Consider the following 23,070-nt stretch of genomic DNA (forward strand, 5'->3'; position numbering starts at 1 on the left):
CAGCAGCCACGGTCCGCCTCGGCCGGGCCCGCCGGGGGGGAGTCTAAACCCAAAGGCGGTAAGAGCTGGGAAGGGGCTCCGCAGGGAGGGAGGGGGTGAGCTTGGGACCGGGGGGACAGACGGCTTTATGCCGCCCTTGGGTTTGTGGCGAAGCTGAACTTCGCCTTATCGGGTTGTTTGTCTCTCAGCTAGGTTTAATAGGCGGCGTTTCAGGTCACTGTCTGTTTTTGGTTTCTTTTTCCTTCCTCTTCCGGCTCTGCTCGCTGTTTGGTGAGCTGGGATTTCCGCTCTCCTCTTCCTTTAAGGGTTATTGCTTTATCTTCATTAGTATTGGAATAACTAGCTTGAGAGCTAAAGCCCTGGTGCTATAGTAAGAACATACATTCACCAGTGCCTGTGAATAGAGCCTTTAACTTTATCTTGTACCTGTCGTTGTTACACCTTGCCAAGGAGGTCTGTACACAGCATTCCCCTTGCCCCGGTGTTTCAGGGACCTCCTTTGGGGGAGCTCAGAATTTGCTTATCTGGCATTCAACCCAAAGTGTCACCCCTGGCATTGCAAACAGCTGGTTCTGCTGACAGAGCAGTTTGTCAGGAGCCAGTGTGGTTCCTGTCGTCATTTCAAGGTAAGACCTAAGCCCCTTTAGTTCCCTAAACCAGTTTAGGAACAGAGTGTTCCTGGCAACCTTTCTTTTTTTTTTTTTTTTTTACCTTCCTAAAACCTAGAAATGGGGCAGTAGTGATTAAATTGGTGATTTTTAGTCCTGGAAGTATATGAGAGAGTGTCAACAGATTGCTACACCACCATTGCTGTACTAATTTCCTTCTTCCTCAGTGGTTTGTTTCGGCTGTATTACTTTAGGCCTCTGAGAAAGCAGCAGTGCACTCCAGCAGGTTAACAAAATTAGTATCTTGGCGGTGTTTGTTGACTCCTTTTTGGACCTTCTAAACACGGTCATGTCCTGGGTAACCTGCTCTTCACCTGTATTAATTGACCTTCCACAGGATTGGCAGAAGTAGGACATGGGAGATGACTCACCCACAGCTCCCCAGGTTGTGGGATTGTGCAATTACAGTGAAATTTTAACTTCAAATTCAAACACTTGGAAGTCTTTTTAAGAAGAATTTTTTCTGTCTCTGTCGTGCCAAGAGACACCTCCTCACTTCAGCTTCTTTTGTAGTGGTGTGTGATGCTCTGTGGAGGATTGTTCACAATATAAACTTCATGTTTGTTCAGAATACAAACATCCTTCAGGAAGGAGTTAAGATGGCCTGTGCTGTGGCTGGTATCTCTTCATGTAGAAGACACAGTATCTGTACTGAGGAAGGAAGTAAAAGGCCTGATATTCCAGCCCAGAATAAAAGTGTTAAGTGGTTTTTATGGAATGTCACCTTTCAAAGGCTTGAAACAATGCCACTGGAAACAAAAAGCAAAAAAAAAACCAAAAAAAATCACCAAAAGCACAGGAGCAGTGGGGAGAAGAATTGTGATGACTGTTCTCTTCTACTCTGATACTTTTAATTTAATAAACCCCAAGACTTTTTAAGACCTCTTTTTAAAATAAAACAGAGGAAAATTTTGTCATTACATAATTCCACTTCAATGATACTTGCTTCTGAACTACGCTGGAGGGCAAATGGATGAGTTGCTTCCCTTACAGGGCATCAAAGAGACCCGGAAAAATTAGAATCTCTTTTCATAGGAGTAGGTGTTTATTTAGGACTATCTTAACTGGAGTGTACTGAAAACTAAAATGAAAGGATTCCCTTGGTGAAATTAGGGCAAATGACTACACAGGATGCAACTGGGTAAAATTGTCGCTATATTTTCATAGCTGTTGCATGTAAGATACTGGCATGTCACCATATGGAATATTTTTCTTGAGTTTCTTATCACTGTCCTTGTAGCTGATGTGGTCCATCCCTTTAAGGACAGGTATAGGATGTATTCTGGAAATCTTGTGTCTCCTCTGAAAGGGAAGGTAATCTTATGGACCTTCCTTAGATGGTCACTGGGTTAAATCCAGTCAAGCACTTGCCATTTGATGCTTTCCAGAGTTACCTGCTGTAACTGTCCAGCTGAAGAAATGAAGAAATGGATATTCCTGAATCCTTATGGTAGCTTTTCTTTCTCTTGCAGTGCAGCTGGAAATGGGCTAAATAGGTTACTGTATTCCCTTGTCTTTCTGGAAGCTTGATTCCTCCTATCTTTTGAATTTGGCCTCAGAGACTAAACTAAACTGAAAGTTTCCAGCAGAAAAGTTTCTTTATGTTGTATTAGTGTGCCAACAGGAATCACATCCAATTAGAGTGGAATAAAGTAGCTAGCTAAGGCAAAACAGGCTTGTTGGGATTCTCTGCAGTCCTTAAGAGCTGATGGACAGCGTTAGTTGTCACAAACATTCCTGGGCCTTATCAGACCCCGTGTGAGCCTGCTTGGCTGGGCTGTGTGAGAAGTCGGTCACCTCCTGTTCACTGGGATGTTTGCCTTGGTGGCAGCAATAGCCTCTGTGTGTTTTCATGAAACAACCCTGTGGCTTTAGTGTGATCCAGATCCCTTATGCAATGCTGCTGGCTTCAGCACAGCTCAGCAGGGAAGAGGTGAAAAAGATGGAAGGAAACAGCAGTTCTGATCCCAGTAACAAACCAGTACTGCAGCTCCAGTGCCCAAGTGGTCACCTAGAGCTGCTCCTAACGCTGTGAATTTCATCTCCTCACTCTGGATCTTTGGAGATAGAGGTCCTCTAGCAGCAGGAGAAACCACAAATCTCAGGGCTTGCTCCAAAATGCAAGAACAGTTTTGTTGCTAGTCTTTTTAAATTATATGGACAGTATTTTTTGTAAGTCTCTTGGAGTGCAAATGGGGAGATAAATCCCATAATTTGTGTATATGTAGGTTAGATGCCATGAAAACAGCAAAAGGACTAACTGAAGACCTTAGTGAAGAGTAAGTACCTCACCAGCACTCTTGCTATTGCTAACTCCTAATTTGCCAAGAAAAGAGGGGAGAAGAGAAGCTACCAAATCCAAACTTAACGCTACTTAAAACTGGGATCTCACAAGAGAGGATGGCAGTGAGAATCTTCCACTTTTCTCGGTGCCTGACTGCAGCCTCTCCTGCCCTGCTCTTTGTGGGAGTGCTGTGATGGATGATAGAAAGCAGAGAGCATGACATGTGGCATGCTAGAAAGGTTGGAAGGAACAGCATTGCTTAATTCAGGATAGGGGAAAGCTGTTCCAATTTACAAGTGCATTCTCCGAGCTCCTGCTTGTCTGCTGACCAATTTCATTACTACTCTGATGGACCAGACTTCTACTGAGGTCGGTTATTCTCGTGGGGGGGGGGGGGGGGAAACTAACAATCTGTAAAATCAGGTTTGAAGCATTGTTAGACTGTTGTAGGGTCCTTTTAAAAAAGACACAAGTGGAGAGCTCTTTCCTATAAAATACGAGAGTCACTAAAGTGACTCCCAAAGGCTCTAGTAGGTGGCTTGAAAGGACCTATCGTATGACAGGAATGTATGTAAACCATCTGACTGACAAATTTGATTGTGAGTAACTCGATTAAAACTTTTAAGTGGTAGGAAATTCTTCTGTCAGCTGCAGGGGTGAGCTGTTCCCTGTTCCGGGGCCTTGTAAACACCCAGTTTAGACTGATGTTTTTTGAGTTGTTTCTTTTCCCCATTTGAAGATGGCAGAGAAACTACAAAGTGGTACAGACAACAAGCACGTGTCCCTCTAGTGCGTTTGCTGAAATTACAGATTTAAGAGGGTGGTTGAGCTCTAAACTGACAAGTTCTGCTCCTGAGTAACTTAAGGAGTAGTCCAGACCTCTTCAAAATGACTTAATTTTTTACCAGAGACTCTGAGGTGTTGGTTATTCCTTCTTCCCTGCAAACACTCTCAAAAAAGATCTGCCTAATCACTCAACCAGACCTGGTCACACCCTCAGTACTTGGCAGCTTCTGGTGTGTTTTTTTCCTGATAATGCTCAAGCCATGTCTTTTGAGCCTGATGTGCATTAAAGCACTGCCAGCTATGCAGGCATGTGTTTGAGTTACACAGCTGTGGTTCTGACAGAGTTGGTTTAATTCTGAATTAAAGGATCAGCCTTTTGAATAGCAGAGTAAATTGCCATTTCTGATGATGAAGTTTGTCTGCAAAATGAAGTTTGTCTGTCACACTGTGTGAAAGTAGTGATAGTGTCCTGTTTTAGCTGTAGTTGCAGGCAAAGACTGAAGTCTGACAAGTGCAAGAAACAGCAGACAGCACAGAACCTGGTCCAGCCACTTTTATTACTTAATTTATTTTACAAGTTGGATCCTCAGTAATATGCAATAACACACAGACCATCCTGTCCTCAGCTCACCTTTTTTGGGAGGTGCAGGTGGGAGAAAAAACGTAACCAAAAAAAAAATATATATACCATTCCAGCTGTTTTAAATGCTTCGGTAGATGAAAAGTGGTGCTGAGAAAGGGGGAAACTGGAAGCACTGGCAATGAAACTGCCTGTATGAGAAACATGATCCAGAATCACAGTGGTGTGTTTGCCTGCCATGTAAGGTTTACGTTAAGGGGTGGGGAGGAAGACTACAAAGTGGGAAAAGGGAAACTCATAGGCTTTTATAAAATGCAACTAGATACTGTGTGAGGCCTTGCTATTTGTGTAATGTTTACTGAGTATCCAGAGTGACTTTGGGGCTGGCTGGTGTGGATAGATGTCTTGTGGGGCCTGAGGAGTTTTGTTTTTGAGTTTATCACCATACCTCTTCAACAAATAAAACTTAGGGCGAGTGGTGGAAGTGCCAGGTTAAGCAACCAGTCAGCAGTCCGTTGTGTCCTTGGGCAACTCTGATCTTGTGTTAAGACTACTAGAAATACCTTCATAGTATTACCTCTGTTCTAGCAGTTGGATGTAGCAGCTGTTAAGGCACAGAAAACCCCTCTCAAGAGCTGGAGTGATTTTTCTGCTCTCGTGAACTTTATTCCTGCAGTGTTTTTCTTTGTGCTTCACCACTGCATCCTGTGTTAGGGTCAGTGGTGTGCCAAGTATGGTTTTTCGCAAGCAGTTCTTGTTGGTGGACTTAATACTTAGATCTTAGGTATGTGCCCTGCAAGGCCACAAAGCATTTGGTTTGTGCTTCAAGATCAATTAGCATTTGTTGGCCTGATGACATAAAAGTGTGTTTTTTAAACAGAATTAGATCTGCTGGGATCTTTTAAGCATAGAGTGCAGAAGTGAGTGAATGCAGGCAACAGAAGCCTTCAAGAAAAATGCAGGCAGCAGTGTGTTTATACAGTGTATTTTCAGTGTAGTGATAAATATGATGAAATGTGTGTTTTAGGCAAATTAAATGAAAAAAAGAGAACTAGTTGTTGTCAGTTCTTGTAATGGGGCATGAAGATGTGGTATGTGATGTTAGTATTTATAACGTAACGTACCAGGCAACACTCTGATATGTGGTGGTGCAATTCCAAATCTGGAAAAAGGAAATTCAACTATTTTTATAAAAGGTAGAGCACAGCAAATATATTCTTTTAAACTCTTTGACCAGCTCTTTGGGCAATGATAGGAATGAAATTGTTTGGGTTACTGGGGGGATTTAATGTCCTGATAAACACTATCCTTAAGATAGTGGCTGAGGTGATTTCATCTCTGAGGTGAAGTTAGCTGAGGTGCAGTACATGGGGCCAGCTCTGAGACTGCTGATCTGATTTTTGTTTTCTTTTCCTTTCAGATGGAAAGAATGCAAGTGGATCCAAACGTTATAATCGTAAAAGAGAAACTTCATATTCAAAAAATGAGAACTTTTCCAGTCAGTCCCGTCGCTCCAATTCACAGAAAAGCAAAGCTTTTAACAAGATGCCCCCTCAAAGGGGAGGCAGCAGTGGAAGTGGCAAACCTTTTAGCTCTTCTAATGGTGGAAGACGAGATGAGGTGAGAAGTGTAATGCCATGCCTCCAAGGCCTTCTTTCTTGGGATGAGAGGATCACCCTGGCCTGCCTAGACAGGTCTGCTGTGTTCAGTTCCTGGGCTGGGAAGGAATAGAGTGATAAGAGGTGCTAACATCGTTGAGATGCCAGAGGGAGTGTGAGCAGAGTAACTTGGCAACTAAAGAAGAGCGTGCTCTTTGCTCTAGGTAAAAATGCCATCTGAGGAATGGGTGCCAAGACAGGCCATGTACCCATCTCATGACACAGGTCCTTTGTGAAAACATATAGTGACACAATTTCATTGCCCTATTCCTGCTGGCCACACTATTTTTAGTACAGCCCAGGTGCCATTGGCTGCCTTGCCCACTTGGGCACACTTTATTCATGTTCAGGTGCTGTCAACTAACACCCCCAGGTCCTTTCGTGATGTGCAGCTTTCCAGCTGCTCTTCCCCGGGCCTGGAGCATTCCAAGGAACTGTTGTGACCCAAGTGCAGGACCTGGCACTTGGTGTTGTTGAATGTCACACCATTGGCCTTGGCCCATCAGTCCAGCCTGTCCAGATTCCTCTGCAGAGCCTTCCTACCCTCCAGGAGATCAACGTTCTCGCCCAACTTGGTGTCACCTGTGAACTTGCGTAGGGTGCCCTTAATGCCCTTGTCCAGACCATTGGTAAAGACATTAAACAGGACTGGCCCCAATACTGAGCCCTGGGGAACCCCAGTAGTGGGGCCCAGCTGAATGTCCCCCCATTTCCCTCCACTCTCTGGGCCCAGCCATCTGGACAGGTATTTTACTCAGAATGGTGTGCTTATCCAAGCTGTGGGCACCAGTTTCTTCAGGAAAATGCTGTGAGAAACTGTGCAAAGGCTTGTCTAAAGTCCGGGTGGACAACATCCACAGCTTTTCCCTCATGCATTAAGTGTGTCATCTTGTCATAGGAGGAGATCAGATTAGGCAGAACCTGCCTTTCATAAACACACTGGGTTTAGGGCTGGGACTGATCCCCTGGTTGTCCTGTACACTCTGTGTGATGGTTTGAAGGATGATCTCCTCCATAACCTTCCCCATCACTGAGGTCAGGTTGACAGGCCTGTAATTCCCCAGATCCTTCCTCCAGCCCTTCTTGTAGGTGTGTGTCACATTTGCTGACTTCCAGTCAACCGGGACCTCCCAGTTTGCCAGGACTGCTGGTAAATGATGATCACTGCTGCCAGCTCCATCTCCTCTTGGGTGGATCCCATCCAGCCCCATGGACTTGGGGGTGTCTGAGTGGCACAGCAGGTCACTGACTGTTTCTCTGGATTATGGGGGCTTCATTCTGCTCCCTATCCAGCTCAGGGGGCTGGGTACCCTGAGGACAACTGGTCTTACTATTAAAGGCTGAGGGGAAGAAGGCATTAAGTACCTCAGCCTTTTCCTCACTCTTTGCCACTATGTTTGTTTCCCTTTGCATCCAATAAAACATGGGGATTTTCTTTAGCTCTCTTTTTGTAGCTGATGTATTTATGGAAACATCTTTTACAGCAGTGGCCAGATTAAGTTCTAGTCAGGCTTTGGCCCTTCACTTCTTTCCCTGCATAACCTCATGACATCCTTCTAGTCCTGCGGAGTTCCCTGTCCCTTCTTTCTCAGGTCATAAATTCCATTTTTTCCTGAGTTCCAGTTAAAACTCTCTGTTGAGCCAGGCTGGTCCTCCCCACTGGCTCATTTTTTGTCATAAGGGGACAGCATGTTCCCGTGCCTTTAAGATTTCTTGAAGAATGTCCAGTCTTCCTAGACTCTTTGCCGTTCAGCACTGCCTCCCAAGGGACTCTGCCAACCAGTCTCCTACACAGGCCAGAGTTTGCCCGCTGAAGATTGATTGTGTCCAACCACTTCAGGGCACAAATTTACAAGTGATAGTGGTAGTGAGAAAGTAATTGTATGGCCTTGCTGATATCAAGGTTAAACTAGACTGAGGCTTTGATGCTGATGTGGATCTAAATACTGTAGAGTGTGGGCTTTAACTGATACTCTTACTTTTCGGTTTTGATGGATAAGCAGCACTTCTCACCTAGATCACCTGCTCAAAATTCACCTGCTGTCTCCGTTGAATTCTAGTTCTTTGCTTCATTATATGAAAACTAAACAAAACAAGTACAACCTGTGCAAACAGTAATCAGGCTTGTATTACTGTCTAAAAGAGGATTTGAACAACTTCTTGACTATGTTTTGCCAGCTTTTACTTGTCTTTGTGGCTGTTTTAACTCTCTCTTCCTTTTGCTCAGTGTGGGATGAGACCACTGAGTTCTGACTTGCAAGTTCTCATGCATTTCTAATGCTGCACTACTTGATTTGCAGAACAGGGATGGGAGAAGGTGAGTGAGTAGATGCTGCGTGTTCTGTGTGCTATCACTGATAGGGCCTGGATGTCCACCTGTACTGATGCTTTTGCTGTAAACTCCAGCAATTTCTAACAAATGCTGTTCTCTCTTAGGTAGCAGAGGTTCAACGGGCAGAGTTCAGCCCTGCCCAGTTCTCTGGTCCCAAGAAGATTAATCTGAACCACTTACTGAACTTCACCTTTGAACCCCGTGGCCAAGCAGGACATTTTGATGGGAATGGACATGGCAACTGGGGGAAAAGGAACAAGTGGGGACATAAACCATTCAACAAGGAGCTCTTCCTGCAGGCCAAGTGAGTGGGAGATCCATGGGGCTCTTCTGCAGAGGCATGGAGCTGTAAGGGGTGACAAACCAGGGAATTGCATTTGGGCTTGACTAGTTGTATTGTCTTTTCCAGGGTGAAATTACCTTTCTGTAGTGTTTTTAGTGGTAATGACTATATTTTAAAGGGATGTTGTCATCACCTATTCGCAAGGTATCTGATGGAGTGAGTCCTTTAGATACAAACAAAAATCTTCTGCTCAAATTTTCAAGCATGGCTTTGGGACATGACACTCCTATTTGGGAATATCTGTGTAGTTCATTATAGAAGATGGTTGTTTTTTTCCAAAAGTTGGTATGTTGAGATGGAAGGGATAGCAGTTGCTAGATGAAAGCTAATCTGAGTTTATAAGTCCCAAAGGCAATTACTTACATGGGTCTTAGTTCTTAAAATGCTGATTATTTTGCGGGCCCCTAAGTATGTAGTATAACCCAAATGATGATCAGTATAGTAACCTAGCAGCAGAATTCCTTTTTGACTGGAGATTTCCCCAGAGTTTGAAGTGTGTTCAGGACTTCCTGTCTCTGATAATGTTAAAGATAAAAAGTATTTTCAGCACTGATGCTTCTGATTTCTCCATAATGTTTTGTGGCTTATTGTAGTGAAGTCTATTTGCAGGAACCCCAGTAGCTGTAATTTTTGTGACAATATTTTTCCCCTCGTGGATTCCCTGTTTTTTAATAGATCCCCATTGCAGCTGTTTCTTACATGTTTCTGGAAAACCAGTCTGCCTGGCTCATTCTGTACTTAGTGTATGATGTTGTGTCTAACTGAAATTAGACACACCAGTATCCTGATCTGGCTGTGAACTGAACTCTTGATTTTTTGTTGATATAAGTTACTGACTGCATCCAGCAGTTTTCTTCTGGACAAAGAAGAAGCTCAGAGAATCCTGTAGGATAGTTCTCAAAAAGTTTTTAGAAACAACTGTGTGGATCATCTGTCTCTTTGCCTTTCCCCAGCTGCCAGTTTGTTGTCTCTGAAGAACAGGACTACACAGTCCACTTTGCTGATCCAGATACCTTGGTCAACTGGGACTTTGTGGAGCAAGTGGTCAGTTATGATGGGCTAGATTTTTTTTTCCTTCTTAAGAACCTCAACCTGTCTTTAACTACCTCTTTGCCTCTGTGATATTACATAAAACTCAGCTGTTTTTGAGTTGAGGCCTTTTCTGTCACTCCCACAATACTGGGAAAGATCTGTCATGGAATATATTATGAAATACTTTCATGACAGGAAAAGAGAAGTGCTAAAATCTATTAGGAAAATTAGCAGCTTCTTGCTTTCACAGATGGGAGTTCATCAAAAATAGAATCTGACATTCTGTAGACAGAGTCCTTGTGATGGAGATATTAACAGAAAACTTAGGCATGAGTCCATGGAAGAGGACTAGAGTGTAGAATTTTGAAGAATTATTCTGTGCATAGGTGGCCTATCTTGCCTAGCAACAAAATGGAAAATCTCTTGAGAATTGTGGTCAAAAGTTTTGGGTTGCCTCAAGCAGAAATGTATATCTGCCAAGACAGTCTTGTGCATGGTGTAGGTGGCGAGGAGGTAGGCTTACTGTTACCTGTCACTACAAGAGAGCTGAAAAAATCTAGGTGCTTGCTTGGCAGTTATGTCTCTGCCACACAGAGGTGCTACCAAAATGTCTGACTAGACCTAGCATGTTCATGGAAATGGGTAAGTTCAGTCTCACAGTTACACAGGGCTGCATAAGTCTGCTTGTGTGAGAGGCCACAGAGCTCACTTGCCATCTTCTCACTGTCTGAATTTGGATGATGAAGATGCTGCTAACTCGTAAAGATGATGAATACGTGAGGTGATGAATATGAGAAAACTCACTTTTTAATGTCATTAGAGTAGAAATAAGATGTAAGCAATAAGATGGGTGGCTTAGAAGGTTGTTCCTTGTGCAGTCTGAAGGTGTTAGTGCACAGTGCACTAATTTCTTGGTAAATGAACAGAGCCTAAAGAGCTGGAAGATAATATGTTAGAGTAGATCTTACAGGTGGCTTATTCTGTATCCCAGGAACTGATTTCTAAGTCTAAAACTTGTACTGTTCTTCTCATGTGCCATTTCAGCGAATCTGTAGCCATGAAGTGCCCTCTTGCCCCATATGTCTGTACCCACCAACCGCAGCCAAGATCACCCGCTGTGGGCACATCTTCTGCTGGGCATGTATTCTTCACTATCTCTCCTTGAGTGAAAAGACCTGGAGTAAGTGTCCTATTTGTTATGGCTCTGTTCACAAGAAGGATCTCAAGAGGTGAGACAACATTAATTAAGTCATGCATCTTTTTGAAATGTTATTTTTACACTGCTAACCTCCTCTATAAATTGCAGTGTTGTTGCTATGGAAACACGTCAATATGCAATTGGTGATACCATTACGATGCAACTTATGAGAAGAGAGAAAGGTGTTCTGGTAGCACTGCCCAAATCCCAGTGGATGAATGTGGTTCAGCCTGTTTACATCAGAGGTGAGTGTATCTGAATCCTGGTGGTTGGAATCCTGTTCCTAACTGTGACCAGGATTAGTGTAGAGACAATTTACCCTGGCAGTGCCATGCTGTCACCTTAAAATACACCAGACTGCAAAACATGGGGCTTAGCAGCTGAAATGCTTAATGACCACATGTTAACAGTAAACTTCCTATTCACACTGTTTTTCTGTAAGGCTTTAGCTTGTGTGCTGTGTCCCTTCACGTGACTGCACTTCAGACTCCTACCTTCTCAGTCCCTGCTTATAGTTTGATGTGTACGTTGCATCTGCAGTCATTGGTGTGACTATTACTGCTTTTATTGGCTCTTCAGTGTCCTTAACTTTTTTCCTCCTGACTCCTCATTATACAGCTTCACAAAAATAACTGTCTCTGTGTCTAAACTATTTCAAGGCTGTAATCTTCAACAAGGTTTTCATCATCTGCACTTACCAGCTGAAGTCAGTGAATGCTATGGGGAAATAATCAAAATTATTGCAAACCTATTCCAAACATCTGTTGCCTGACATCTTCAGTTTTCTCCAGTCAAGAGTGTGACTAACTCATCATCTTATCTGTTAGTATCACAAAAATTTTGTGACTAAAGAAATAATTTTACTGAACATTGCTGCTTTGTGGGCTGTCTTGGCTCACTTCATTTTGCAGTCACATTTAGGAAGGGCTGCATGCATTTAAACTCTGGAAAAAGTCAAGTCTCCTAACATGTGATGGATAATCCAGCATGCAGGCTGTGGTCTTACGTGTTGCTCAGTATTTGAAACTAGAGGACTTTAAGTCCTTTCATAAAACAAAAGAACAAATATAGGATTTGAGAACATTCTAAAGCCAGGAAATTCACCATTAACTTGTTGTCTGTAGGCAAGGTTGGACCCTTGGGGAGCAGTGAATACGGGGACTGTTTTAATATGGGATGCTGTGGTTGCTGTAAAGTAGTGACAATGGTCACCTTTTGCTAAACTTGCAATTCTTTAGCTTACTATTTCTGCTGTGCTTCTTGTAAAAACCTCATAATAATGTTTTGTATGCATTTTTAATACATATGGTCTTATGAACTAGTTTGAGCCAAAGTAGGGTGCTTTGCAGAAATTTCCAACTGCAGTATTTTTGAAGAAAGAGGAAGAAGCTGCAGACTGCATTGTTTCAGGAAGTTTTGACGCCCCCAAGGTTTCTCAAAGGGGATGCTTCTACAGTGTAGAAGTTTAGGCTTGATTTTTACTGATGTGTAGCAACTCAGTGGTGAAGTGGCAGATAAAGTGCTGTGTGGGGGAGATAAATGTCAGAGCAGCTATGTGACACCAGCTTGTGATACAATGGTAATTTGTGGAGTCTGTATCAAGCTCTTGCTGAGTGTTGTCTGCCCTGGGGGATTAACTCACAAAAGTGAGCAGTAACAAAACTTCAGAAGAAGCAGCAGTTCAAACTGGTGGCTCTGTGTGCAGATATTAATGATTTGGTGCTCCTTCTGTGCAGATGACCAGCACAGTCAGTATTCAAAGCTGCTTCTGGCATCCAGGGAGCAGGTCTTGCAGCTGGTGATTCTGGAGGAGAAAGCGGCATTGCTGAAACAGTATGAGGAAGAAAAGCACACCCCAGAAGCCTGTTTCATTGAGGCAGCTATCCAGGAGTTGAAGGTAACAACCTCTTGTGAGACTTTTAGTAGCTTTATTTTTAAGAGTATGCTGGGTGCTGAGCATCCATGTTCTGCTGCATAGATGGTTGTGTGTGATTATTCTGGTCTCTAGCAAGTTGCTGGTGTTTGCTGCTGGAGTAGCATTATACACCTTGGAGACTGTAGCCTTTGGACTCCAGGTATCTGGTGTGGTGTTCAGGATAACACAGCAGAATGGTTTTTGATGGATGATATTCCAGGAAAGGAATACGAGGGCAAGGCTAAAAATAGCTATGGTGACGGCCTCCTGGCTTAAATGGCAAATTGAAACTTGATCCCTTTGGATGATCTGCAGGAGCGAGAAACAGCACTCTCTGCTGACCGGGATAAAAATAATGGCATTGCTGGAATCAGTGCAGCTGTGGAAGAATTGGTCCTAGAAAGCTCCAAAGCTGTGGAGCCTGCTGTTTCCCAAGAGAAAAAGGTGGGTGACAAATCTGCTCTGGCAGATCGTGTTAACACTTAGTTCTGCCAGTTCACACTGCAGTGTGCAGTGAACTTGTGCCAAAGATTTTTGCAGAAATGATAATCTTTGAAGGAGGTGTCGTGGTACTAACTCTATCCTCTCTGCTGTGGTAGTGTGATGTGGAATATCTCTCTGCATTCGATGAGGAGCTTGTGGAGCCTTGTTCTGACCTGGCACGTTCCTTTTCACCTCCTGTGGAAGTAGAAGAGGCAGTGCTGGATGAGGAGGAAGTACCTGAGGTGGACACTGTACGAGAACCTGTTATGAACACTACAGTAGAACCAAATCCAGCTGAAACAAGTTGCCAAGAATCTAAAGATACAATTAGCAGTGGACCTCTTGGCAGCTCTCCTTTTTACTATTTTTATCAAGGTCAGTGGAATGAAATCCTGGAATCATAGGGGCAGAGATGCCTCCTTTGGGACCCTCCTTGAGAAATGTGTTTGTCAGTTCATTAGATGCAGCTAACCCCTGTGAAATAAAAGGGCCACAGGAACTCAGAATGGAGCTTTAATTTTATTAGTGGAGGGTGTACTGAGGTGGGGAGAAGGGTACTGAAAATGAACAGGCAAAGAAGGAGTGATGATGTCTTGCCTTTCAGCGGAGGATGGACAGTGCATGTACCTTCACCCTGTGAACGTTCGATGCCTTGTGCGTGAATATGGCAGCTTGGAGAAGAGTCCAGAGAAGATAACTGCAGCTGTAGTGGAGATAACTGGCTACTCCATGACAGAGGTAGTTATTTTACTTCTTATTAATTAAGGGCCTTGTTTTAGCAGATTGATCATTGTAGCTGATAGAGGAGACTTGATTCTCCTCAGTAGTAAGAAATAATAAGCATGAATGGGTAGGGATGATAATCTGTGAAGGGCATCTGTGGAAGGTGCTGGGGCATATGTTGCTTTTGGTAAGTAGGCTGCAGTCTAGTCTTTTTTCTAGAAGGTCCAGTACAAAAATAATTGTGTTGCAAGTCTGGTACTGCAGAATTTTATTCCAGTGATGTGAGTGAGAAGGGAGGAAAGAAGAACATGAAAATCAGTAAGCAAGCTGGAACAACTGCATTCAAGTCTGATTATGATGTAGTTGGTGGAGATCTTGGAACATTTGATTCTGACTCAGGGCATCCGTCATGTGTTTGTAGTTTTTAAAGTAATTATTGTGTCACTGGTGCTATTTTTTTTCCATTTGATTTGATGAATGGTGTGCATTCTATTTCCATTCATCACCATGGCTGCCTTCAGTCCTTGTGGTGACATATCACTCTCTTTTTCAGGATATAAGACAGCGTCATCGCTACCTCTGTCACTTGCCCCTCACCTGTGAGTTCAGCATTTGTGAACTGGCTCTGAAGCCACCTGTCATCTCTAAGGAGACTTTAGAGTTGTTTTCAGGTTTGTACTACCTTTCTAGTAGGTTCTTCCATGAAGGGGAAGTTGGTTTTGTCCCTTTACTGGTAGAAAAAAGAACATACATTAGAGCTTTACTGTTCTTGCACCAACTGTCTAATGGCTGCTAGACAGAACAGCCCCAACTCACTGTTTCATAAACAATAATTACAAAAAGAATAAAACATCCCGACTGCTTGGAAGAGCATATGTTGTTTGTAAGCATATTTTGCTACTAATGTGTTAAAAGGTTGTTCTCAGAGCTGTAGGAAACCTTGCCAGATTATTGGGGTTTTTGATATCCAGTGCTGTGCATTGCTCCTAGATGACCTTGAAAAGAGGAAACGTCTACGGCAGAAGAAAGCTCGCGATGAACAACGGCGCGAACGCAGGATTGAGATAGAAGAAAACAAGAAACAGGGCAAATGTAAGTCATGATGGTGCATAACTGGTGGATTTTTAGTCATATTTGGTTGCTGAGCTGATCTCTTGAGCTTTAGGATGAACTCTGAGGCCTGTAGTTTGTAGTGTGTACTTAGAACAAGATTACAAAGTATTAGGAACAATGTCTGTATAATGAAAAACATTAGCTGTTTTAGTCAGGATGTTAAGTGATGTTATGCAATTGCTGCATACTTGTACATTTTGGGAGAGATGGAGGGCATTCAGGGGCACAGCTATCTCCATGGTGTACATAGCTCTCTTGTTTTTATAGTAATCACGATGTAAAGTGAAAAGTGAAGAAGGCAAAAAAAGGCCTAGAAACTGCTTCCATCCAGCACCAGGGCTCGTACTGGTCTCCAAAATAGAGAGCGGAAAGAAATGAGTTGGCACCTCCTAGACTCCCGAAATGACTTGCATATTGACAGTCCTCCCCCACATTGTGTAGTGCTTTAATTTAAAATCTCTTTTTAGATCCAGAGGTCCATATTGCTCTAGAGAATCTGCAGCAGTTCCCTGCTTTTACCTCTTGCCCCAGAGAAACTACCAGCATTGATCGTCAGAGCTTCTGTCAGTCTCCTCTTGGCAGAAGCCTTGTGTTTCAGACAGGTGAGCTTGTGGAAAAACACATCACATCTAGCTCTTGATCATTCTTTTGGGATCTATTGCTCAGGTAATCATGCTAAACTTTCTCAATACTGATCAAAGACAGCTTCTTTTCAGAGCAGCTGTGGCTGCCCCATCTCTGAAACTGTTAAAGGCGAAGTTGGATGGGGCTTGGAGCAACCTGGTGTAGTGAAAGGGGTGCCTGCCCATGGCAGGGGGGTGGATTGAGATGGTCTTCAAGTCCCTTCCAACTCAAACCCTTCAGTGATTCTATGATTCTTTCCTAGACTGCCTATGAGATCATACACAAAAGGCAGACATGGCTAAGAAACATTCTGTTCCTTTGTCTGCTTTTTACTGCCTCTACTTTGACAATATGAGATCTGCACTGTAGTTACCCCATCTTTTACATGAGGCAGAAGAAAGGAAACAATTGCCCCAAAAAGAGAAGAAAAGAGTGTGTGCCAGGAAAGCACTACTGGCATTTTTTCTATCATCTCCATCTTCTCCAACACATTATACTAAAATAAGCCCAATAAAAAGCCCTCGCCTCCCCCCAAAAAAAGTAAACAAAACCCCTTGAACAAACAAAGAAAACAAAAAGAAAACCACAAGCAAACTTAAATTTCCCTTAAATAAAAAGATTGAGGAAATTTGAGAGGTCCTACTGTGTGACTGATGGATAGAACCGATGAGATAAAAAGGATGAGTTACATATGTTAACAAAACTTTATTTCTGTTACATCCTGATAAGCAGCATAATGACTGCCTTGGCCAAATGCAACTGGCTTTAATTCTCAGCTCCTTTCTGTGTATACAGACTCTATTCCAACTCTGCTGTCACCTGCTGCCAGCCAGGTCAGCCCATTGCTCTGTGGAAGCTTGGAAGAAGAGTCTCCCTTCCCTTCCTTTGCCCAGGTAAACTATTTAGCAGAGTGAATCTTGTCAGAATTACCTGTGTCTTAGTTGGAGATTAGGCTGATACTACAATTGCTTCCCCTACAAAAGCAATGTGGGATAAATCTTAAGGAAACATTAAAAGGTTTGACTGCTTGAGGCGGTTTCTAGATTTTCTTGCTACTTAGGGGGTATGCAGGATTGTTCAAGTTCGTGGAATTTAATCATACCCTACAACTTTTTTGATAGATGTTGAGAGTTGGAAAGGCAAAACCAGAAACATGGCCTAAACCTGCTCCAAAGACAAGAGGTAAGAAAATTTGGTAGTAGTACTTCAGTTTCTTTACCGTGTGTCTAAATGTGAGAAATCTTGTAACTTCAAAAGAAGGATCTGGAGTGTGGAGGAGCATTTGTGTGGTGAAAAGTTTTATACAGCCTTCTGCATGCCCTTCCCTCTTTCAGATGAGAACACTCTGGCACTCCCTGTGCCTGTAGACAGTGATGGAGAAAGTGACAGCTCTGACCGGATACCTGTGCCCAGCTTCCAGAATTCCTTCAGCCAAGCTATTGAGGCAGCCCTCCTGAAACTGGACAAACCGTCCACAGCTGATCATTTATCAGGTAAAAGGCAGGGGGAAAAGACAGGAAAACTTCTGAAAGCAAAAAAATTGAGTATTTTCCCTTCTTCCTCTGGGAGAAGTGAAAGCAGCAATTTTGGGGACCAAAAATTGGCCAGAGAACAGTTCTTAAAATTGTCAGGTTGTGGTTTCTGAACAGCTTGCCTAGGGCTTCTGTCAGCTTAAAGCAACCTCTCAGTGGGAGCTGAGATCTCCAACAGGCAAAGAATCTTGTTGGGACAAAGATGGCTTTTGACAATCGTGTCGGCCATGTCTCTACCAGAACCTAAATTAAGCTTTATCTTAAGGAAGTTCAGGTTATGCATTTTTAAATTAAAAATACTTGAGCTGCTGAACTACCACTTCAGTTTGACCAAAATGACAAGGTAACTGCTAGCTGAAATTTCAAGTTAGGGAGTGTGAAACAAATTGAGGTGAACTTAAACCTGGTGCTGGCTGGTGAAACTAATTTTTAATGCTCAGTTCTGATGGTTAGCTTTGGCTTCTGTTTGGAGACTGCACTGGATGATGGAGAGAGTTGGATGGGAGGGCTTGGGAGTTTCAGTGGAGTGTCTGCTCCAGTTGCAGTGGTTTTTTTGGGCATGTATGAAAGTAATACTTGTTGGAAAGGCAAACTGCTGGATGCTGCAGTCCTAGGGTCTGCTGTTGCAGGATTAACTTTGCAATCATTTAGGCATGTTTGTAATTGTGTTTCAGGTGTGATGGAGTCTCCCTTAGTTCATCTGCAGTAATTTTTTGTTAAACTACCTGGTGTTTAGTGAGTTTATAGGAAGTGTTGTGGATTGGTAGAAGCCACTTAGGCTAGGGAAGACCATTTATCATTTGTGTGTGATGTTCCTGTTCCATGACAAGAATGACAGTATCATTTTAATTCTTCACAGAGGAAAAGGGAGGCAAGAAAAGAAAGAAACAGAAGCAGAAGCTATTGTTCAGCACCTCTGTTGTTCACACAAAGTGATTCTGCTATTCAAGAGAAGTTTCCTCTCCTGGTTTTCTTTTCATTTTGCTTTGTTTTGCTGCTGTAGTTTAAGTATTTAAATTTGGACAGCCTAAACTTGTGTTTCCAGGACTTCTAGAGGCTTCAGGAGGAAACCATGACAGTGTATGTTGAAGTAACATGTTTTGATTCCAACTGCTTAATGAATTTATACTGAAACAGAATTTTGGAAGTAACAACCCACAGACAAATCCACCAAGGCTTCTAGTTGCCAAGTCAGTTTTTTGGGCCTGATAAGCAGTGTCAAAGTCCTTAGAGCTGTGTGGCACTGCCAAAGTACTGCAGTATTACCCAAGAGAAAAGGCAGAGAGCCTTTATTTCCCTGTAATTATTCATGGACAGAAGTCCATCCGACTGACGGTAGTGCTGTTACAGTAAAGCTGTCAAACTGCTCTCCTGAGAAACTGGTTTTGGCTGCACTGGAAACAGGCAAAAGAACTTACTGGCTTTAGCGTGTTAGCTGCTGTTATCTGTTCTTTTTCTAAAGAGCAAGAATTCCTCCTGTTCTCCTGGCTTGGAAAGATAAAAAGCTGAGGTGAGTGTGAAGCAGAACTTGGCTACTTGGTTTTAAAGTGGCTTGATGATTTGTGTATTTCAAAATGCAAACTGGCACTAGTGGTAGAAGGAACCTCCTGACTTCTCTCAGTTGTTCAGGTCTGTTTTAATGTCAGTGAGTGAGGCTATTACTTTTTGTTTTTTGCCAACCATGGGCTACAGATTCTTTTTAATCTGATCATTTAGAATAAACACTCCCCTCTAGGGCTTCCGGTAACCATCTGAATGATGGTTTGAGACTGGCTGCTCCTGAGTTGGAAGAACAATTGATAGCTGAAGTCTGTAGGTAACTTTCATACCCCAGCAAGAAACTGGGATTCTCTTGTACTGGGTTAAGGGCCTGTATCTGCTTGGTTCTCAGATGTAAGTTGATCTGTGCTACGAACATGTCTCTCCTGGACCCCTCCCCACTCTTTCTTTGGGTGGTCACATTCTGCACTGCTTGTGGTTTGATTTGAGCTAATGAGTTAAGTGGTGTGGATTTTGTTGAATAAAATGAATTTTAGGTGTCATGTACCAGTCAAGGCCAACAGTCGCAATAAATCATACACAGACGCACTTACAGTACTGTACCCTTCCTCAGCTGTAGCTGAACTGTCATAGCAGTGTGGAGCCCCAGAAACCTCCACTGCACAGATTCAAATTTTACCTTCCTGCTGGCAGAATTAATTTCCAGGGTGCTCGTATAAAGTACCACTGAACTTAGAGAAGGAGACTGACAGTGTCTTCTGTTGTCTTTGACTGCACTGGCACAGACTTTGGTGTGCTCTGTCCCTCTGACACCGAGACAGATCTGAGCAAGGAAGTGTGTGTTTGAGGCACCTGGAGTTAGGTATTCCAACATCACTGGCAGTTAGTGGTTGTGTCCCTGTTTAAAAAGCTGATGTCAATACATGGGTGCTTGATTGCAAAGCAACAGGCTCCAGATGTGTGTCTCTTGGGAAGCTAGTACCAAAGAGTATGTCACATGTGGCTGTAGACCAGAAAGGAGAGGGGGAAGATAAAGTATGCTTCCAACTGCTACAGTAGGATAGACGAAACACCTGCAAAGCATTCTTTGAAAGCAGCTTGACTTCACACTTGGTCACAACTAACCCTGCTTGATGGAAAGACTGAGTACAGCTTGTCAGGTGACTGCAAAGAAACTAAGACAAGATGCCTGAAAGTGGTAACACATCTTGCTGTCAATACTTTAAAATGCTTATAGGAAAAGAATTGGTGAGGGCAGAGAAAGCAACTAAGAGAGATTCAAATATGCAGTTAACTGTTCACAGCAAGTAATTTTAAGCCATGGAACAGGAGTAACTATTTAAGTGTCTAACCAGTATCTGTTGTGTTCTTATTATCTCTGTACATTTACAGTCAACTTTTCTTTGCATTGGGAAGAGAGAATAGCTGGAGCTGGTGTAACTCACCTTCACATGTCACAGACACTAGGATAAGGGAAGTGATGCAGGCAAGGCAGGCTGTCCCTGCTGCAGGGGCAGTCCCCACAGGGACAGTATCTTCAATTGTCTCTTGTTTTCCTATGGATTCGAGATAATACCAGCAATGCTACTTTCCTGTAACTGATTGGTGTAAACTTAATAAATATCTAAGCAGTACTTGTACCTATGAGTTTTATAATGGGGGGGATGGAGTTGAGCCTTGCAGCTCTGCCATGCATTCCATGTATTCTCTGCTCCTGTGTCCACAACTGGTGCTTTTTTGACTCAAAACAATGGATAGCCCTGTGGTTAACAGAGCACTTAAAGATAAGGTAAAAAGCAGATGTTAATGCTTTTTGTATGCTGAAGGAGAATAACTACATTCCTTGTCTGTGCCAACTGCCTAAAGCTCCCTTCAACCTCAGCATGAAGAACACGTTGAGCTGCTGCACTCCTCAGGAGTGCAAGTGGTTTTGACTCCTGGAGTGAAATAGGCAAGTAGCCTACTTAAGTGAAATAATGTTTTATTATTTTTAAATTTAAGAATTTCTGGAATGGGGAATGAAGTCTAAATATGAACAAATGCTTTTTCTGTCCTCTGCATTGCTTAACACTGAAGATAACCAGTCACAACTTGATTAAATAAGTACAGAATGGAGGTGAACAGTAACAAGTGACATTCAGTCTGTCTCTGTGCCATCATCCTCATCTCCACTTTGAGACTGCTCTTCTGTAAGGAAACAGCTCAACAAGGACTTCTGTATACATTGTCTTTCCTCTGCAATAAAGAAAGCAGAGGGTTATTACTTCATCTCTTCACATGCACTGGAATATTCTCCACTTCTAAAGAAAGAAACATTTCTCAGGCCAAGAATTCAGAAGTAGCCCAGCATATATCCTACATAATCCCCAGGAATTGAGGCTACATTTTAGGAAAGTGGCTGGAGAACCTCACCTTCAGTTGTACAGTTTTGCAACAACCTCAGCAGCTGTGTTCTGTTATACTGAATCAGAAATTTCTGACATGTTCTTATGGTACCTGTGGAAATCACAAGAACAGTACATAACAATCTACACAACCAAATGTTTCAGAGCTGCTCGAATATCTCCCAAAGAGCATCAAGTGACAAATGCCCCAGGAAACAAGTTTGTTAATGCAAATGCTAAGAAGGGGCTGTAGACTTCATTTCTGCACTGCTGAGGTTAAGTGGTGGAGTAATAATTTCTAACATGCAGTGCCTGCTAGTTGCCCTGGGGGTTAATTTTCACAATATAGAAGATACTATACTTTGAAAATGTATTTTAAGAAGAGAATGGAACATTGTATTTGGTGCTCTGGTTTTGTAATGAATGTAATGAAACTCCAAGCAAAATTAACGAGGATTTCAAAAAAGAACTGCTGGTGCCTGTTTCTTATTTGGATCTGCTTAAAGCAGTTGACGTTATTAACACACGAGGAATGTCTGTGGCACCCAGAGCAGCACCACGGGGTCGTGGCAAGTGTAATTAAAGCTCCGTTCTCCCCCCAGGCCCGGGGGGCTCCTGACCTCCGACGTGCAGGGTGTTGAGGAAGCAGGGGTAGCGCTGGGCGCGGCTCTCCAGGTATCGAACGAAGGGCAGCGCGGAGCACAGCAGCCCGTACGAGTCCTTGCGGCACCGCAGCAGCACCGTCCCCGTGTAGGCGTTCAGGTACTTCACTGCGGGGGACACGTGCACCGGTAAGCGGACCCGGAGGGACCCCGCACCCCCGGGGGCCGCCCGTCCCCCCCGCACCGGTGAAGGAGATGGAGCAGCACGCCAAGCCGTAGTCCCCGTGCAGCCGCGCGATGGCGTCTCTGACGGCGAGGCCCAGCGTGCGGTCCTCGATGCACTGCCGGCACCGCGGGTCCTCCGAGACCACCTCGCACAGCACGTACCTGCGGGACAGCGCGGCGTGAACAGCGCAGCGCGAACAACGCAGCGCGGAAACGGCCCCAAACCCCGCGGCAGCGCCGCCCGACCCCCTCACCTGTTCTTGAACCGAACCATGGCGGCGGCGGCGCGCGACCGGGACAGACGGCGCGCCGGGCCAATGGGCGAGGTGTCTCCGCGCGTTGTAGCCAATCGCCGGCGTGTGGGGGCGGGGACAAGGGAAGGACAGCTCGGCCACCGGGGTGGCTCCGCCGCTCACCATGGATCGCGCATGCGCGGTACAGCCACGAGCTGCTGGCGGGGTACGGAGTCACGGAATCAGAATCGCTTAGGTTGGAAAAGACCTGAGGTCATCGTGTCCATCCTGTGACCAATCACCACCATGTTAGCCAGATCACGTCCAGTCTTTCCTTAAACACCTCCAGGGACGGTGACTCCACCACCCTGGGTAGCCCATTCTAATGTCTGATCACCCTTTCTGTGAAGCAATTCCTCCTCATGGCTAACCTAAACTTCCCTTGGCGCAGCTTAACGCTGTGTCCTCTTGTCCTGTCGCTTGTTGCCTGGGAACAAAGCTCGACCCCCACCTGACTCCAGTTCCCTTCCAGGTACCTGTAGATGGCGAGAAGGTCCCTCCTGAGCCTCCTCCAGGCTAAACACCCCAAGCTCCCTCAACTGTTCCTTATAGGACATACGCTCCAGACCCTTTCCCAGCTCCGCTGCCCTCCTCTGGATCCGCTCCATTGTTAGTGGAGTATATCCTGGCACATTCTGACCGGGTGATATTACACCTCAACGGCCTTCCTGAACTGGGGGGCCCAGACCTGGACACAGCACTCGAGGCGCGCCCCCACTAGTGCCAAGTACAGGCGGACGATGACTCCCTGGTCCCGCTGCCCGCACTATTCCCGGCGCACACCGGCTCCCCCCC

General features: G+C 44.1%; 2 protein-coding genes across 2 annotated transcripts in view; one reads left to right on the forward strand and one right to left on the reverse strand.

Annotated features, from left to right (window-relative positions):
• RNF10 (ring finger protein 10) overlaps positions 1 to 20,411 on the forward strand; it is a gene marked incomplete at its 5' end in the record, with an annotated part of 25,217 nt that extends 4,806 nt beyond the window's left edge. The window contains 17 exons of the mRNA XM_008632111.2: positions 4 to 58; positions 5,739 to 5,938; positions 8,413 to 8,612; positions 9,605 to 9,695; positions 10,728 to 10,912; positions 10,990 to 11,126; positions 12,618 to 12,778; positions 13,112 to 13,240; positions 13,396 to 13,654; positions 13,884 to 14,017; positions 14,556 to 14,673; positions 14,993 to 15,094; positions 15,583 to 15,717; positions 16,535 to 16,632; positions 16,861 to 16,921; positions 17,074 to 17,232; positions 18,131 to 20,411. Coding sequence (XP_008630333.1) covers positions 4 to 58; positions 5,739 to 5,938; positions 8,413 to 8,612; positions 9,605 to 9,695; positions 10,728 to 10,912; positions 10,990 to 11,126; positions 12,618 to 12,778; positions 13,112 to 13,240; positions 13,396 to 13,654; positions 13,884 to 14,017; positions 14,556 to 14,673; positions 14,993 to 15,094; positions 15,583 to 15,717; positions 16,535 to 16,632; positions 16,861 to 16,921; positions 17,074 to 17,232; positions 18,131 to 18,207 — 2,301 coding nt within the window. The remainder of the gene's footprint in view (positions 1 to 3; positions 59 to 5,738; positions 5,939 to 8,412; positions 8,613 to 9,604; positions 9,696 to 10,727; positions 10,913 to 10,989; positions 11,127 to 12,617; positions 12,779 to 13,111; positions 13,241 to 13,395; positions 13,655 to 13,883; positions 14,018 to 14,555; positions 14,674 to 14,992; positions 15,095 to 15,582; positions 15,718 to 16,534; positions 16,633 to 16,860; positions 16,922 to 17,073; positions 17,233 to 18,130) is intronic.
• Positions 20,412 to 20,735: 324 nt separating this feature from the next.
• POP5 (POP5 homolog, ribonuclease P/MRP subunit) lies at positions 20,736 to 22,335 on the reverse strand. Its single transcript, XM_008632059.2, has 5 exons — positions 22,237 to 22,335; positions 22,002 to 22,144; positions 21,776 to 21,925; positions 21,184 to 21,267; positions 20,736 to 21,006 (listed from the first exon to the last, which is right to left on the reverse strand). The coding sequence occupies exons 1-5, from the start codon at positions 22,254 to 22,256 to the stop codon at positions 20,909 to 20,911; spliced, it is 495 nt and encodes a 164-aa protein (XP_008630281.1). The 5' UTR covers positions 22,257 to 22,335; the 3' UTR covers positions 20,736 to 20,908.
• Positions 22,336 to 23,070: the final 735 nt, after the last annotated feature.

Source organism: Corvus brachyrhynchos, unplaced genomic scaffold, assembly GCF_000691975.1.
Source record: "Corvus brachyrhynchos isolate BGI_N302 unplaced genomic scaffold, ASM69197v1 scaffold864, whole genome shotgun sequence".
In the NCBI taxonomy this organism is placed as follows: Eukaryota; Metazoa; Chordata; class Aves; order Passeriformes; family Corvidae; genus Corvus; species Corvus brachyrhynchos.

What these genes read in the sequence shown, in the direction of transcription:
- POP5 (XM_008632059.2), bottom strand. Translation starts at nt 22,256, where the DNA reads ATGGTTCGGTTCAAGAACAG. An exon ending in CAACACCCTGCACGTCGGAG is followed by an intron (nt 21,268 to 21,775) that starts GTCAGGAGCCCC and finishes TGATTTCCACAG; the next exon opens with GTACCATAAGAACATGTCAG. An exon ending in GCAAAACTGTACAACTGAAG is followed by an intron (nt 21,007 to 21,183) that starts GTGAGGTTCTCC and finishes TCTTTATTGCAG; the next exon opens with AGGAAAGACAATGTATACAG.